Here is a 17,755-nt window from a genome sequence, read left to right on the forward strand (position 1 = left end):
GTAACTGGAATTACTTTTTAGTTTCAGATTATTTGTTCCCAGTTCCCATTGTTTTATCCGTATAACTATGTACTGCTCAGTGGCCACCTCATCTCACATGAACATCCCGCTGTGTGCAGCCTCACTCATGTGTTGCACTTGAAGCTGTGTTCAACATTAATATTCAGAAAACCAGGTGGCACTTAAATGCACTAAATGGGTTTAGTTTGAACAGATGTTGGATTCAATTTAACCAATAACATGTTGGATTTTCTTAAATGACAACGAGTTAGTTGAGACGTGCCTTATTTATCTTTTGGATATTTACTATTGCTATTCAATGAGGCTTAAGTCATTACTCGACTAATCGATGGAATAATCAATAGAATACTCGATTACTAAAAATAATTGATAGCTGCAGCGCTAACATGGACGGATTACATGGGAATCGGTGATCTACGTGAATACAGGGATTCTTGTCTCATCACATTCACAGAAGCAAGCTTACACAGACTCTATCACACCCTTGGACATAAAATCCTTTTTTGGGACCACTGATCTTTTTGTATATTTGTGTAATTTGTGCCTTATTTTATTGGATGAGTTTAAACTAAAGACAAGGTCATCAGATTGAGAAAAACTCCTGGCCCTGAACTGCCTTATCAAATGTGCTGGTATTGAGCTGGTGGAGAAAAATCTGTTCTTTAAATGTCTCCTCTGAGGTGATGACTCTGATTTTATTGAAGTTTTATTGAATTATACGTGATGTTCTGCCTGGTGGCTTGTGATGTTAATCTGACTGGTGATCAGAAAGGCTTTGAATATTTTATAATGCCAAGATCAGCCTCTGAGGACAGTTTTGAGCAGTTACCCTCAGGGGGTTTCCATTATGAGGGCAAAGAGATATGATAACTGTCATTCAATTGTTAATGGCAGATATTTTACTGTAAGCTGCTTATTTGACTTCTGCACTTTGACCACGACACTGAATTAATCCTTATGTATCATTTGTGTCTTTGTACGTGCATTTTTTAAATATCCTGGCTGCAAACCAATGTCAAATGTAGGTACAATAAAGATACGTTACTTACTTTTTCCATCTTTGAATGTTTATCAAAGGGGTGAAACACAAGTACAACCACATCGCTATAGGAACCGCTGTTCTATTAATGATGCATTTTATTCAGATTCAAACCCCAACTTAAATGTTCCTTTTTATGATCTTCCTAAAAGATCCCATGAAACGGGCACTTGAACTCCCGGGAAAAAAAGCAACTTCATACTCAAGTGAGTATAAATAAGAAGTCAACACATTCTTTACAATTACACCTTTCTCCCTGTCTTCATAATTGGTCACTCACTATATGTTCTACCCCAATATTGATGGAATCACATTTAGAAAATACTGACATCATATAATTCTTTTGGACACTTACATCTTGGTTGGACATGTCCCAGTAAGGCCTCTCTCCAAACGACATCACTTCCCACATGACGATGCCGTAGCTCCACACGTCACTGGCTGAGGTGAACTTCCTGTAAGCAATGGCCTCCGGCGCCGTCCACCTCACTGGGATCTTCCCGCCCTATAGAGAGAAAAGAGGCGCAGAAGGTCAAATGGGTGAAATTCCTGAGATCTAAAACAGTTTATTGCCAAATTCCCTTTCACTGGTGCTACATTAAAGTTGGACATTACCCATGACACCTCCGCGCTTGCCTCGAATGCCTTCCTCCACCCGTCTAACCATTTAGCCCCTCATCCACCCAGCGAATCAATCCTCCAGCAGCCGAAACACACACACAATTCTGCCTCTGTCTCAGCAGCAGCTCCCAACAGTGTTCACCCTTCACACGTCGACCAATATTACATTTAGTGTCTCCTCTCCCACAGCCCTGTTTGAATAAAGGAAAATAGGCCTGCGCTTCTGCTAGTACTTCGAGCGTGTCTGCCTGTAATTGGGCTACCTGGGCCTCAGGCATGCCACGCGCCCTGTTGATTGAAATTGACAGCTGCTTGTTTAAAATTCCACACACACTCGCACGCATTTACAGACACAGTTGGGAACATATGCACAGGCACCAACATAGATGACTGTACGTGCACGCGCGTGCACACAAACAGACACGCATATGAATTCCTGTTTGTGGCTCGCCATCCCCCATAGCACCACCCTGTTTATCTGAGTGGAGCTCGCCACCAGTTTAACAATGCCAATTAGCTGAACCTGAGCATTTGCAGATAAGCTGCTGTTGGAAACAGTCCCCAAACCTACACAGACCACCCTGTTCCCTGCTCCCATCCCGAGAACGAGGGGGGGGAGTGGAGGAAAAAAAACAGCAACAGAGAGAAACAAGTGATAAGTGAGGAAGAGAATGAGATACAGCAAAATGCTTTTTTCTGGTGTTTTGTATCCTCCGGGCTGATGTTTGCAATGCTGGACAAGAGAAATCAAAAACAGCTTCACTCGTGTGCTTCCTGTGCGTGTGTGTACAGTAAGTAGGTTCCAGAGGTCAGTGCTGTGTAGAGGTGGAGAGGCTGAGCTCATTAATGAGCACCCCTTCAGGGTTTGACCTTTGAGAGGCTACCGACCCTGAAAAGAGATTTAACATCTGACCCTGGATGGAGACGGCTGTCAGGACACTCAAAGACGCAGAGGCAACACTCATCTCTGGTTGAGCACAGCAGCCGGTGGAAGAAAAAAGACGGGGAACGGTGGAGGAATTACGCAGAGGTGGGACACACAGAGAAAGTGAAAGAAATATGGAGAGGAAGAGATCAATAGTGGAATAAAGGCTATCTGCGCCCCAGTGACTTCAATGCTTCTCTCATATTTCAGACAAGTCCATATCTGAATCATCTATACTGAGACCCCAGGACACTTTATTTCATCCTTTCTTTTGTCCGAGAGCAATTGAGCTGCACAGATACAAGCCAAATGTCTTCTCTACAAAAATACAAAAGGGACAATCCACCTTTATCCATCACTCTGTCAGGGGCGACGCTTCAAGTCGATTATTTTGCTTGGACTAACATACATAAGATGAAAAACGAGGAAATAAATGCAGGACATCAGGAACAAAAAAACAAAAAAGCTGCCCATAGCAAAAAACGCTGTTACAGCCTCTCTTTATCATCACTTGCTTACTCCCTTCTTTGCTCTGTGCATCTGGTCTCACGCCCCAGGACCCTGTTGGGATATGAACCGAGTGTCAATGAAATGGCCCGAGCAAAGATACAGGCTTCACAAGAAGCTCCCTGTGTGCCTGAGACAGATTTTAGTAATACATTTCCAAGGCGGGAGTGTCAGAGGCAGCTATGCAAACCTTTAGTAATTACTGCTGTGGGCCAGTGATAGCTCTGCCAAAATCCTGCTTTAATAACATGAAGTGCTGAACAGCTCATGCATAAAGGGAAGGAGGCGAAAACATAATAAAAAGCATTGGCACTTTTTTTGATTCAGTAAAAAGAGCGCTAATACCACGAGGAATGAGTCGGGGTATAGAAGCCATGATGGGAATTAAAACAGACCTAATGTCAACACAAAGGCGCGAGTGCTTTGTGAGGCCTCGGAGCATGGGGAGAGCTCTTTGGATATGGTATATTGCTGGCTACTGAAAAAGGAACAAGCTGTTTTCTGTTTGCCTTGAAGTAAAATAATGCCCCTGAAACAGAATTCACACACACTTCTATGTTCCCGGACAGTTAACTGAGAATTTGTGTGGATAAACCGAACTGAAGCTAATGCAGCCACTGCAGCTGCAGAACCTTGAAAGGAGTAACCATGAGCGACATCGAGTGATACTTCACAAAACTCTCCTCATTGTAAATAAAGTGGGCTACAGTGCCTTATTTTCACAGAGACACTGGATGGGTCTATTCTCTGCTTGAAGAGTGTTACAATGATTGAAAATCAAGTGCTCACAAGAGCATGAAAACTTGAAATAAATGTGTCATGATAGCGAAAAATACATTTCCCCCATTTACCAATTGTGTCTCAAAACCTGAATGTATTAGAATCAGGCATATGCACATGATACAAGTGCACAGAACACTGAGTAGGACAGACTTAACCCTTCGTACGTGCTCACTAATGCCTAATTGCTCGGTTGCTTGTCACAGAGTCTTGCTTCAGGGTTGCCAGGTCTGCGTTTTGGGCTAATGTTGCAGCAGGTAGAACTAAATGGGAGACTTACATTTAATGGAAATGACACAAATAATATGTGCTTGTACGTAGATGGTTGCGGAAGTGTGAGTGGGAAGGATGGAGCAGCACGGTGTCGGAGGAGGATGGCGTTGACTCAATTGTTCTTCTGACATTCAATCTTGACCAGGTTTTAACTGCATCTGGTCTTTTAGCTCTCTGATCATTTCAAACATCATTTCTTTTGCGTTAAGTGCCCCTCATCTCCTCCATGAAACTAACAGCAGCAGGTTGTGCCCTTGCTCACTGTAACTACTGTAAAGTGCATGCTAATCATAATACATGTGGCAAAGCTGGTTGACTGTGAATGCAGTGTTAATGGTTTGGCAGATGCATAGTTTGAATTCTGGTATTAGGGTGATTTTTATTGGCTACAGCGTCGGTTTTGTCACACAGAGCTGGCCCCCCTGCCTGTTTGCACGACTACATTTATGCACATGGAGCAAAAACCCTCGTGGGGAAGCTTTCCTGCTGACATCTTGTTTGCTGATATGCACTCGTATCACATGCGCAGGCACCTTTATTTTTTTCGAGTTTTAAAACTAATTAAATACCATATTTATCCCACTCGGTAAATGCTCATATTAGGGTCAGTACGATTTTTAGCTTATATGTGAATAAGTACTTGTGAAAATAAATCTGCATGAGATTACATTTTGTACCTGTGAAGAAAAGATTTACATTAGTAAGAAAAAAAAAACTGAGAAAGTGTGAAGAAAATCTGTGAAGAAGAGAGTGGAAACAACTCAGCACTCACAGCTACCACATTGTGTGTGATGCTCATTTTGACCTTTTCTTTACACCTGCATCTGATTGGACAGCGACAGTCCAATCACAAGTCACATTTATCACTATTTTTTCATTGTGTTGCTTCCCATGTCCTCCACATGGACAACACATCCATGACACCTTGAGGAGACACAGGTGTGTGGTGTCGCCTTCCCTGTATGTCGCCTAAATGAGGTTACAGTTTGTGACTGGTTCCACCTGGTTGTGACCGCCGCTGACAGGTGGTGACCAGTTTTGACAGCTGTATCGGTGCGTCCGGAGTGCGACTGCCACGCTGATGTGTCAGGTCTGTCAGGTTAAGAAGTAGCACTGTGTGCCGCTGTGACAGCCAGGGCTGAAAGATTGAGGATAAACATGTGGTGGCCTGGTAATGTGTGTACTTAGTGGTGTCTGTTGTGGTCCCTTGGCCGATAGATGTGTGTTTGTGTGTAGAGTACAAGTAGCAAGGATATGGAACACCTGTCATGTCTTTACAATGACTTGCTTTGCCTCTGCCACGGATCCTGTTCAGACCTGGTAATAACATTCGTCCTGAGAGATCAGATCACAAGTAGTGAACTCTACATGCGTGTGTCCACATCTGGCAGGAAAATGTGTCCTGAATGTGTCTCCTGTGACCACTTGTGATTGGACCACACTTCCCTGATCCATATGCAAATAACCACATATGTAATTTCTGTTCACGAGACCAAATATGTTGTTTTCACCCAGTCTGAGTCCAATGATCAAGAGAAGGAAAGGGAGAGAGAGAGTGTAAAGTCAGGAGGGGCTGAATGAACCAATGCACAGCATGCAGCTCTGCTTTGAAGAAAGACTTTATAGATTTGAAAAACAAAATATATAAATAATTGTCAGTGTTGATATATGTCGGTGGTGGAGACCAAAAAAAATCACTGAGTAACGTAAATTCAATGTGAAACTGTAGCGCCTGACGGGCCTTTATATGTGGCGCAGGACAAATTTGACCACCTGAGTGATCGGATCTCAGGATGTACTTGGGTGTGTTCCGACCTGAACTTAGCACCGACCCCATGTGATGTTAATACCTGGTGTGAATGGGGTCAATGAGCCATATACCTTCACGTGGACTGTCACTGACTGGCCGCTGCAGGACAAGCAAATCTACCTTTCAAGTACCATAATCACCAACTAAGTCCAGTCCAGTGTTTGGTCTTGTCTTTATTCCGCCTGTTCACTTTCCAGAAGATATCTAGAGACACCAAACAAACTTTCTCCTTCATCTGAAAGTCAAATGTGTGACCTCTACCCTCCACCATTCCCTCCTCTCCTTCCCTTTACTCCTCCAACTTCAGTAATCCATTTCCAAACAATGCGCCCTCAAATGGACTCGAGCACATTTACTTAGGACGGGGAGAGTGCTCCATCAACATCCTTTTAATGAAATCCTGAGAGCAACGGCCTGCCCTGGATGTCTGCCCCGAAGAGAATGAGAAAGAGAGGAGGCAATGGAGGGAGAGGCTGAGAGAGGAAGAGTGACAGACAGAGATGAGGAAAAAAATAGAGTAAAAAAGGAAAAGAGAGGTGGCTGGTGACAGTGACGTCGGTTACTCAGACACCCATGGGAATGTCTGGAGGAGAAAAAGACACTGGTCTTTCACTGTATATTAAGTAAAGTCATGCTTAACTCAAAAGGAAGACTTTGTTTTGTTTAGTGTTCTACAGATTTAAAAGTGAACCTTACAGCCTTTTTGTTTTTTAGATTTGATTAACTGAGGAATTCCAAAAAGGAATCAGAAATTGATCTTCCCACACAGTATGGGTTAATTTTTGGAATTCACTGCGTGGGAAGATATCAGAGAGGAACAAAACATTTCTGTACACCCAGAATAGCCTCCCGCTCTTCTTCTGGATAATTAAATCACACTCAAGAATTAAATATGTACACTTTATATTGCCATGCACCTTGTGTCTGCAGCTTTATGATCCTGTTTCAAAAATAATGTCAGCTGCTGTTGGAGGTAAAATCCAAATGCATCGATAGAGAAAACATTATTTTATTATTCTAGTGATGGAGGCTGGAGACCAGAAGGTTGTGGTTGTAATATTACATCAGAATTTAATTTCATAACAATTTCACTCATATTTAAAATGATCCTTCAATTCGTTACTCAAATTTTTGTGATTGGTAACTGGCAAAAAAAAAAAGTATCAACATTTTTCTCCCCCAAGGTTGCAAGCATTGTATTTTATAACTTTGTATCATTACTCCATCAATTATCCCCTTTCCCCAACGTCATTGTAACACAAAATATCTATTTACTGGTTATATCAAATTCAACTTTAACCTGCACCTCCTGATTCCTCCACAGGTTGTAAAAAAATAAAAAATAAAATAAAATACATCTTTTATCAAACTGCAACATAAGCAAAATAACCCGGATTTGTCTTTTAATGCTGAGGCTAATTTTGTTGCTAATGCTGCTAATGGGAAGGTAGTTGAAGGTTCCACTATGAAAACAAAATGAAGAAAGCAAAAGTACTTCTTTTAAATACATTTTTATAGAATTAAAAAGTTCTTAATCGTAAATTACTTCTTTGGTTCACCAACAAATTTAATTTAAATTTTGTGACTCTGCAGTATAGTATGATTTTTTTTTTTTTTTGAGATACAGGCTCACCAACAGAGAAGATATCCCTTATTTCACTGATGAAATTGTACACAAACAACTTCATTGTGAATCCGGCTTCAATGCAAATGCGGTTCAACAGCCACAGATGGCTAATCAATGCCCACCTTATACTGCCTCTGGCAAACATGACATAAGGTATAAATCAAGGTGGAGTCATTTGCGTGGAGGCTCTCTTTGATGCAGGGATGGATAATGTTGTTATTTTTTCTTTTTTTTCAGAACCTGTAACGTCCTCCATGTTAATTTCAATTCCTGGATATTTTCTGCAGCTTAATTTATCTTGAGACTGAGCAAATTAAACTCATAACCATATGAATAAAATTTGCCTGGAAACATCTTAATTGGTTTCAAATTCAAAACTAAGAGATTAAAAACAAACAAAAAAAACAGAAGGGTGAGGTGGGATGTTGAGGATTCTGCTGCAGTTTTGACTGGGTGTTAGTGGGGTTAGATTCCCAGCAGCAGAGCCTCCAGTTTGGCACTTAAACAGGAAGCCGGCTGGGGATCATGCTTGGTCAGTGCACTTGTGACTCACACTTAACGCAGGCTGGGGAAGTGACGATCTGTGTAGGAGTGTTTGAACGTATCTAAATGCTCTACTTATAAAAAGAAATCAAGCTAAAAAGAGGAAAGTGGTAAACAGCAGGATATTTCTACTGCACATCACTTACGAGTGATATAATTCAGATCCAGCCGTCAACGTTTGGAGATATCAGAGAAAACATTAATGTGATTTTCTGTTGTTTCAACTATAAAATACAAAGACAGGACATTTATTTTGGATCCTCAGTGATAGACTCACAGGTTGTTTTTGAACATCGGAAATAGCTTACAGTGAACCTAGTTGTTGATTGTTGAATTATTGCGGGAGAATGACTGCTGCACAGCATCAAAGAGAATCCGATGGTTTCATCTTTCTCTTCACCTTCATCGAGAAATGAAATATTTTAATATAACAAAGACATGCATCTATTATTGTGGATGTTTAAATGTGAAATTGCCTTGTGATTTATTGTGAACTACAAAAGAAATGTGAGATCTGTATTTAAGTATTTAAGATAAGTCTGTTATCACCTTGTGGAAGCAACTGTTGTATTCTTTAAATACGCCTTGGCGCACATTTTGCTAAAATTGATGTTTGTGTGTATAAACTTGGAATTAGTTGTGATAATGGGACACTTTAAAGTGTGAGTCATGTTGTGTGGTGTGGCGTATGGACCAGAGTGAGATGAGGTGTGGAAAGTCTGCTGGTTTATATATTATCGCAGGTTTAGTGTAGTTCATGTTTGCATATAACTAAAATATCAGAACAAAACCCAGAAGGAAAGTCCCTTCGTTTGTTTTTTGGCCAGGTTCACATGGACGCGTTCCAATAACACTTCTTGTTTACTCCCTGTCCCCTTAACTTGCAGTGCAGTGCATAAATATTTCACAGCAAGTTCAACAGACGAGCCCAAAAAAGTGCATGGGCCTGAAGCCAGAAAGAGAGGGGTGGGGTGGGGATGCAAATAGAAAACAGACAAATGACAGAAACAACAGTGGGTTCGGCGTGGTGCGCGCACTGGAGCGGAGCTGAGAGAATGTCACTCAGGTCACTGGGATTTGACGGATGAGCTTTGTTACTGGCTCTGTGTGACCTCGCCTTTCAACCCCTCTCAGCCTCAATGACACAAACAATCGAAAAAACACACACACACACGTGAACACACACAATCACACACACACACACACACAGGTAAAGACACCTAGGGGACATATGTGTTCTTACCCAGAACCACAGCACACAAACACGTACTTCTCACGACATACATACAGGCCCCACTCAGTCATAACATACAGTACATATTGTGTGACATGCAAGGCAATGACAGCTTTTCCACATCGTCAGCTGAGGCACAGGCAGAAACTCTTGACCCATACCTGCCCTCCTCTCTAGGGCCCTGAGGGCATGATAGAAAGCTGTTATAGACTTGACACACACACACACACACATATCCACACACACATACACACCCTCCCTGTTGACGCTCTCTTATTTTGGCCACAAACTGCAGTGCATCAAACCCCAGTGACCGGTGCCCAGATCTCTGACTTTCACTCACAGTAATACATCTGACCCATCACGGCTGAAACGATTCTACTCATCGTTCGTCACATCGACACTGAGCGTGCCGTTCCAACGCGCATTTGTTTGCATCGGGAAAAGCCTTGAAATGGAAAGAACAGGAGAGCAGCAGGAGACAGAAGGAAATATAGATGAATGGACGCATGGATGGGTGGCTCCTTAGATAGATGGAATGGTGAATAAAAAGAGTGATATAGAAGTCCTCCTGGTCCGCCAAGTGTTCAGAAATCCATCCTGTCTTTTGTCAGGTCATCAGGACCGCTCACATCTTACCTAACCTTGTCATGTGCCTTTGGGCCATTTCTTGAACTATGCAACCGTGTGTGTATAATGAGGAAGTGACGCAAATACGAATACAAGAATGCTGGGTCTAAAACAAAACACGCTGTCGTCATAGTATTTACTGTAATTAGCGGACATCACCTTAGAAGACCAGAGCAGTCCAAGCATTGTCCTGTGAGCCTCATTAATCTCGACTTTTGGTGAGCAGCCAACAGAGAGGGAGGACAGCCTCCTTCTGTCTGAAACCTCCACAACATTGCTCCAGAATGAACCCACTTCCAGGGTTTACACAATTACCAGCGTGTCCCCTGACCATACATCCAGCATCACACCACAGGCACTGGAATTGGTGTGCCTGGAATTGAAGGGAAAAATTTGAAAAGCAGTAGAGGTGATTAAGTTGCTCGAGGAGGAGGTCGACGGTGATGTAAATCACTACACGTCAGCGCAATTTAATTTCCCTGATTCCCTCGGCCTTGTCTGCCACAACAGCCTTGCTCGCTGATTGGTTAGTGGCATAGCATAAGAGGTCATGAAGTTAAGGGCGCTGGCATAGCTTAATTACAGTATAGGATCCTGTACAGGACCTGAAGACCCCGACACACCTTCATACACACGTCTGCTTGTTCCTAAAGCTTCAAATAAGGACAAGAGACGTGATGGTTTGTGGTTTCATCAGCTAAATCTTCATGAATTGCGCTCATATGTAAAGTCAAGGCTAAATTTTTGGGTCTTCAGGCTGTGAGCTTCAGCACATTCAATTAGAAATAAAGTAATGTACTTAATGCTACATTAAAGTGCCAAGTCTCAGCTTTAATTTGAGTGGGTTTTTCGTCAATGTAAAAATAACTGTGGGAGATATAACTCAAACACACTGTGCAAAGTTTTTAAGGGTTTCAAAAGTAATTTGACAGATACACATTAAGTCAAACAAAATCTCTTGCAATCCTTTGCAGTCAGTTACTGCCTGAAGTCTTTCACACACACACAGCAGACATTTTGTATCATCCCTGGTGATGCTCTCCCAGAGTTCCGCTGCAGCCACCCTCAGCTACAGCTTGACTCTCTGCCTTTAATCTGGTCTTCACTACATGGACCGCTGCTCAGCTGGACTGAGATCAGGTCAGCCGGTCGAGGATTTTCCACCGCCTCACCTTGAAAAGCTCTGGTGTTCTCCACTATTTCCTTGGGGTTGATTTTTGTTTCATCACTCCATGCACTTTCAGAACTGGTAGAGCTCCAGACCTCCATCAGTTTCTTTGTGTGTCTTTATGAAGTGCGGTCAGGCTTTTCTTCTTCTGAAGATCAACAGGGGTTTACATCTTGTGGTGAATCCTCTGTGGTCATGGTCCTGAAGTCTTCTCTTCATCGTTGGCAAAGAAACCTGTACGCCAACTTCACGGAGAGCATTCTTAACTTGCTCAGCAGTCATAATGGAATTGTCTTCATCATGCGAATCATTTTCTTGACTTTTGCTCCTTCGTCTACAAGGTTGTATGCCACCCTCATCTTTCTTTGTATTAACACTCAACTCTCAGTCATATCTGAGCCATGTGAGTTTTTTGTACACAACCTAACACTGAAACAACACCCAGCTGTGTCCAATTACTATTTTGAACTGCAGGAGCCTGAAGGACAACAAATGTTATACCCGTCCAAATACTTCTGAACTTGACTGCTTCTTCGCTGATAACGTGACTTTTTACTTACAAACTTAACTGGCATATTGATGGAATAAGCCTTGGGATGTGATGGGATATGAATGGAACGGCTCTCTTGATTTGGAAGGAATAAAAATAGCAATGGAACTGAAGATGTTATCCTTATGATAATAAGGCAACAGTGATGTGAAACACAGTCAAAGCTTTGTCGTGCTCTGAAAAAAATATCTATGTGAAAAAAAAAAAGAAACACACCTTTGGAAACAAATGCACTTGAGTGTTTAACCGACAAACAGGTTCAGACTTCAAACCTCACCTGCTCTATCGACTGTCCAGAAAATGCCCTCAAGGAGATTGTCTGTATTAAACAACATCAAAATGCTGAGTACAATCTATAATCCTGTCCCCACCTTTTACAACCTGTATTATTAGCAAGCTCAGCGGCACAAACAACAGAGGAGCTGATCCTCTTTGTTGCCAAATAAAAACCTATTCAGCAAGGTTTCTCCACAGGAGTCAAGCATACAAAGCAAGCTATTCCTGGGGAACAATTAGCTCTCAGCCAAACCAGTGTGAGGTCATATCTCCTCTGGCCCCTATGACACTTCCTGTTCACACCTGGGCTAGCATCTCCTGCCAATCGCTAGCCTCCCTATAGGCTTACGCAGACTGTGCGAATGAAACGTATTCTGGCAGAGAGCAGTTTGCACCTGAGCTTTACCACAAAGGTTGAAATAGAGTTGATATAAAGTACATGGTTGTATTTTTTCCACCTATATTTAGATAAAGACAAATTATTTTGAGAACTCTCTTTTTCGTACCTGGGTCAGCACTGACTCACAGGCTGACTGCGAGCTTTTGATCTTCACTTTTGCATGTGTCGTAATATTTTTGAAGTTTCTCCAAAAATAGGCACTTTTTGTAGCATAATATATTCATAATGTATTCATATTTATTCATAGTATGTACAAAGCTTGCATCATGCTGTACATTCACTGCAGTGTATAGGATGAATCATGTCCAGAGCCCCTGAGGCGGTTTTAAGAACCGAGTGAATATATTTGTTCCTTGTCAAGACTGGCAGAGGTTGTGTGGAGCCACTGGAGGCAACCAGGACAGATCTAGTTCCAAGTCATTGTTTTGTCACAAGTACATTTTAAGTCATTCAATTATATCACTGAGCAGCAGTAGTGTTTGTGGTCAACACAATGGATTGCAAAATAAAGTTTCCTACCTTGTTTAACTATCTAGATGGCAACGTTACTGAGCTGTTAAATAAATGCTAGCTCAGCATTAACTTTTTAACTACTCTTGCCATGTATTCAGAATTTTTTTTTAAGCAATGTAACGTTAGTTCTTCGTGGTTCTCTGCTACAACTTGATTGGATGTTGTTGTGGATCTGGGCAAAGTGTTGACGTGCTGAGACTGAACAGTCTGGTTCTGGAAATTAACTGATATGTGATGCCAGTCAAAAGGATCAAAGGGTCCAAAGGTATGACATGAGTCATTGGTGATTAGTTGGTGATCAGTCATTGGTAAGGGGGTTGCAAGTCTTTTTTTTCACCTTGTTAAGTCTAAAGTTAAGTCTGACTCAAGTCCAAGCTATGTGACTTGAGTCAAAATCTCTGCTTAGCAACTTGCAAAATAGGGCTGTTGTATGTCTATTTATATTTGAGCTTTAATGTAATTCACAATTAAAGAAAAAGGATTTGTTTGGGCTAAATAACAAAAGGAACAAGGTCCATGTCCTCTAATGACCCGTTTTCTTGCAGAATTCTTGATTGTTTTAAAGATGCAGGCAGCGACTCCCAACACAACAGCAATAAAATAAGTTAATTTGCACAAAATAATCAATGAGGTGATACCAGACACATGCACGTGTCTGCGCACAACCACCCACACAGAGAAAAACACGCATGTACACTAAACTGTTTATGTGCGCACGCACGCACACACTCAAATAAAAACACTCACACACACTTAGGCATGCCGGGAGTCCTAATGACCTGCGCCGTGTGTTTGTGAGGGTGTAAAAGTGTGTTTTGAATTAGGAAAAGGAGAGGCAGAAGATGAACTAACGACAGCTGCTAATAATTACAGATCTGTAGTGTGGAGGAGTTAATGAGGAGCCAAAGCCTCCCATGATGCCCCAGTAATAATGAATGAGGAGTGAGAGAGAGAGAGAAGGGAGGGGAAGAGCTGTCAGTTTGAGAGGCCGCAATGCCCTTTGGTTTCTCTGCACTCTGGGCATGTCAACTAGAGAGGAGCCTTCCCAGAGGAGACTTGTCTCCACACTAATGAAGATGTGACAGACCTCCGGTCCGTGACTTGCAGAGTGTAAAGAAAGAGGAGGGAAGGAGAATGAGAGAAGATAGAGACAGCTCATAAAAAATGAAAGGCACTGAAAAGGTGAAAGGTTTCCAAGACCTTCAAAAAGAATGAGACGGTGTCAGAAAGAAGCAAAACTGATTAATCTGGTAAATTATGTTTTTGGAACTGCTGAAGAGGTCAATAGGAAAAATGATTGGACTTCACATAAATCACATGCAGATAAACACTAGATGAATACAAGTGATAATGTTATTCATGGCACTCCGGCAGAATGAAAGACAAACTTTGCAAGTACTCACCAGAGAGCTGGTATAGCTGGGATCAGAGGTGTCATCCTGTAGGTAGCGTGACAGGCCAAAGTCGGAGACTTTACACACCAGGTTGCTGTTGACCAAAATGTTTCGTGCTGCCAGGTCGCGATGGACGTAGTTAATTTCTGAGAGGTACTTCATCCCTGCTGAGATCCCACGCATCATTCCCACCAACTGGATCACGGTAAACTGGCCATCATTTTGCTGTAGGACAGACAGGAACCCAAATGAATGGTTAGCTGGAGCGTATATTTGGCATGAATTTTTTTCACCATATACTAACATACCAGCTTTTAATGATAACTAACTTATTATGTTGGTTCACTACTGATTTATAGATGGTATGTTGACAAAAGACTCGACAGGCTTGAAGGTTGTAAATCTCTATTAGTTAATATCAGGGTCAAAGAAATGGCACCTTTTCTTCGTCAATACAAAATTGCCATTTTGAGCTCTTTTGTAGTCTTTGCTTTCATGTCCAGAGGAAGTCTATACTTGTATTAAATAGACCAAATGCATTAGCCTCCTGAGCACATTATTGTTCACTTTAGGTGTTAGAGCATTATTCCGTTCAGTCATGAAGGCATCCATCTCTCCAACATCCACGTATGGTGCCCCTACCCCTATGTGAATGCTCTGAAGAGCGAGCTTTGAAGACCCCGAAACACAGTTACAAATAAGAGGGTGAAGGAGATCGATGGAAACACAAGTCGGATGTGGCGGTTAGCAAAGCCAACTTCAAAGAGCCCCTTTAAACCCACCCTAGATCAAAGTAGAATAGAACACCAATCCATGCGATTGAAGGAGGAAAAAAGCAAGTTGAATATTGATTGAGCTGTATGTCTGCTCAATCCGGACTTTAAAAGAAAAGGTGAAGAGTCCATTAATAGTTACAGGCAGTAATAGAGAAATTAAAGCCTGATACAGAAACCACGGTAATTGTCATGAAACATATACGCTGCTAATGCTGGATAGATTACGACGGCTCATTCCAATTTGTATTAGGGGGGATTCTCTGCATGAACTCCTTTTTCTGAGATTTTAATGATTTATTTCCAATTAGCGTCTCAGTCCCATAACGCAAAAAAGGTTTCTATTTAACCGCTTGTTTCCAACTTTGTATGACATAGTACATGCATGTTTTTATGAAGAATTACTTACCCTGAGGAACGAGTCGAGAGCGCCATTCTCCATAAACTCTGTGACAATCATGACAGGACGGCTCTTTGTGACAACACCCTCCAGACGGATAATGTTGGGGTGGTCGAACTGGCCCATGATTGACGCCTCAGACAGGAAGTCCCGTCTCTGCTTTTCGACGTAGCCTGCCTTCAGGGTCTTGATGGCGACATAGATTTCCCTTTTACCCGGCAGCTTCAAACGGCCCTTGTACACCTCACCGAATTCACCTAAGAGGGAAGTAGAGGGAGGGTGCAGAGTGGCTGCTCTGTCAAAAAACCAGAGCTGGTCTATTTTTCATAATGAAACTGTGATCACACAAAAGCTTAGTAGAGTTGATTAGATCTAAATCTATTCATTTATCAAGCTTATTTGCATCCTCGTGTCCCTGGGCAGAAATATTACCCAAAGAGCTATTATAGATCTTGATTTAGTCTATATCAAGCATGAGTGTTTTCCAATAATGCTGTAGTTGTGCACCTTCATGATATTTTTACCCGTGTTGGCTCCTCTGACTCACAGTAGTCATCTGTCCTAAAAGCCTGCCAAGTGTCTTCATATTTGCTACACAAAGAATAACAGGCAAGCACTATCTGGTAAATATCTTTTGATTAATTATCACCATGTCGATGTCCTGCAGAGGCACCACACAGTGAAATCAACAAAAACGGAAACCTTTAATTAGTTAGTCCCCCTGCATCCTTACCCCTGTCCTATCTCTGTCACTTCCTCACACCTAGCTTGCTGAGTAGGCCAATCCACAGGAGCTGTTCCAGGCCCAGTCTCATTACCAGGACTATTTTAGCCTATGTAGGAGCCAACAAATATGGAATCAGCATGTCCTTCCTGATGTCCAAAAAAAATGGTGTTTGGTCCAGAGGAAAACAACACGTTGGAAATACACAGCTGAAGACAGAAAACAGCATCTGTTTTCTGTGTAAAGTAAGTGAAAAGGGATGATGTAAGGCAGAATATGTGAGATAGCAACCCTAATAGGATCCAAAAACAGAGAAGCACTGGGAATAGGCTGCAAGGCTCGAGTTCGTTGTAATGCCATTGAGTCCCAGGGTAGCTGGCCTATATGCTGCTAGTGCACTTGACAGGAGGCCTTCACATGTCTCCACCTAATGTGGTGGCCAAAGGAGATAGACTTTTTGACCTTGAACAGATTCAGGCTAAACATGTGTGCACACTTAAGAGCTAATGCATGGGAATATAGCAATTGTTATTCGCATTCACCTTGCATACACACACAAACACAAGCACACACATATATTGTTCCTTTACATCCATCCACCGTACCTGCACCAATGACTTCCTCGATCTTGACAGTGGAGACGTCAATCTCCTTGGCAAATTCCCGCACAGCTTCGTTGGGGTCTTCGTAGGTAAAGGGGTCGATGTAGATCTTCATCCCCGGGGAGCCTGAGAAGTGGGTCGGGCAGCCCAGTGGGGAGGGGCAGTTAGACATGTCGGCTCGCAAAGAGAGTTCTAGAACAACCAAAGTGCTCAATGAGCTTTCCAGAAGAAGAAACTGCTCTTTTTTGTCTTTCTGTCATGTAGTACTGATGATTGAATGCATTTGTGTCTGCTTGTATCATGAGCCCCTTTTGATACAGAGATTGTGCTATATTGCCATTAGGAAACCCTTTGTTATGCCTCCTGTGCTTGTTTAGAGTGAATGGAACAAAGCCAGCATAATGTCACCCCAGTGTGTGATTTTAGAGAGTATGCCAGAGTTCTAAACTCTGAGGTGTAACGTGTAATACAACTGCGTCGGCATCCATGCTGATCTCCCTTTCACACAGACATAGATCTAGCTCTGTCACTACCTCCAACCCTAACCGACATTAAGGCAGAACATCAATGCATCCTCCATCTGGTCTTTTTACCTTTTAATACAGAATGGCAAGGCAGAATAAACCTGCCCTGAACAGGCTGTGTAAATGGGTCTATAGTGTGACACAACATTACTCACAATTACTACAAACAACTACCCAACAGTTGTAAATTATGATAACTTACTCATTGGACTTTTTTTAAATGAATAGTAATGCATACTGCAGGCATTAAATAGTATAGTTGGATGATTGTTGGACCAGCATCAGTTGCAAGTAGTGCAAACAACAAAATGGAGGTTTCTTATTCAATACTTTTAATGGGGAAACCGACCAGAAAATATGGACAGGCAGAGGGGGGAAGATGAAAGGATAGAGAGAGGGATGAGGGTATGTAGAGAGTAAA

The 17,755-nt window shown here is 42.1% G+C and overlaps 1 protein-coding gene across 2 annotated transcripts in view; it reads right to left on the minus strand.

Moving 5' to 3' along the window:
* LOC117777942 (ephrin type-B receptor 1) overlaps positions 1-17,755 on the minus strand; it is a 158,239-nt gene that overhangs the window by 9,631 nt on the left and 130,853 nt on the right. Inside the window, exons 10-13 of one of the 2 annotated variants that reach the window (XM_034613054.1) lie at positions 16,814-17,002; positions 15,494-15,741; positions 14,321-14,536; positions 1,416-1,565 (exon numbers count right to left, since the gene is read on the minus strand). In XM_034613054.1, coding sequence (XP_034468945.1) covers positions 1,416-1,565; positions 14,321-14,536; positions 15,494-15,741; positions 16,814-17,002 — 803 coding nt within the window. The remainder of the gene's footprint in view (positions 1-1,415; positions 1,566-14,320; positions 14,537-15,493; positions 15,742-16,813; positions 17,003-17,755) is intronic. The other variant, XM_034613055.1, reaches the window with a different exon arrangement.

The sequence above is a fragment of the Hippoglossus hippoglossus genome, chromosome 17 (genome assembly GCF_009819705.1).
Source record: "Hippoglossus hippoglossus isolate fHipHip1 chromosome 17, fHipHip1.pri, whole genome shotgun sequence".
In the NCBI taxonomy this organism is placed as follows: Eukaryota; Metazoa; Chordata; class Actinopteri; order Pleuronectiformes; family Pleuronectidae; genus Hippoglossus; species Hippoglossus hippoglossus.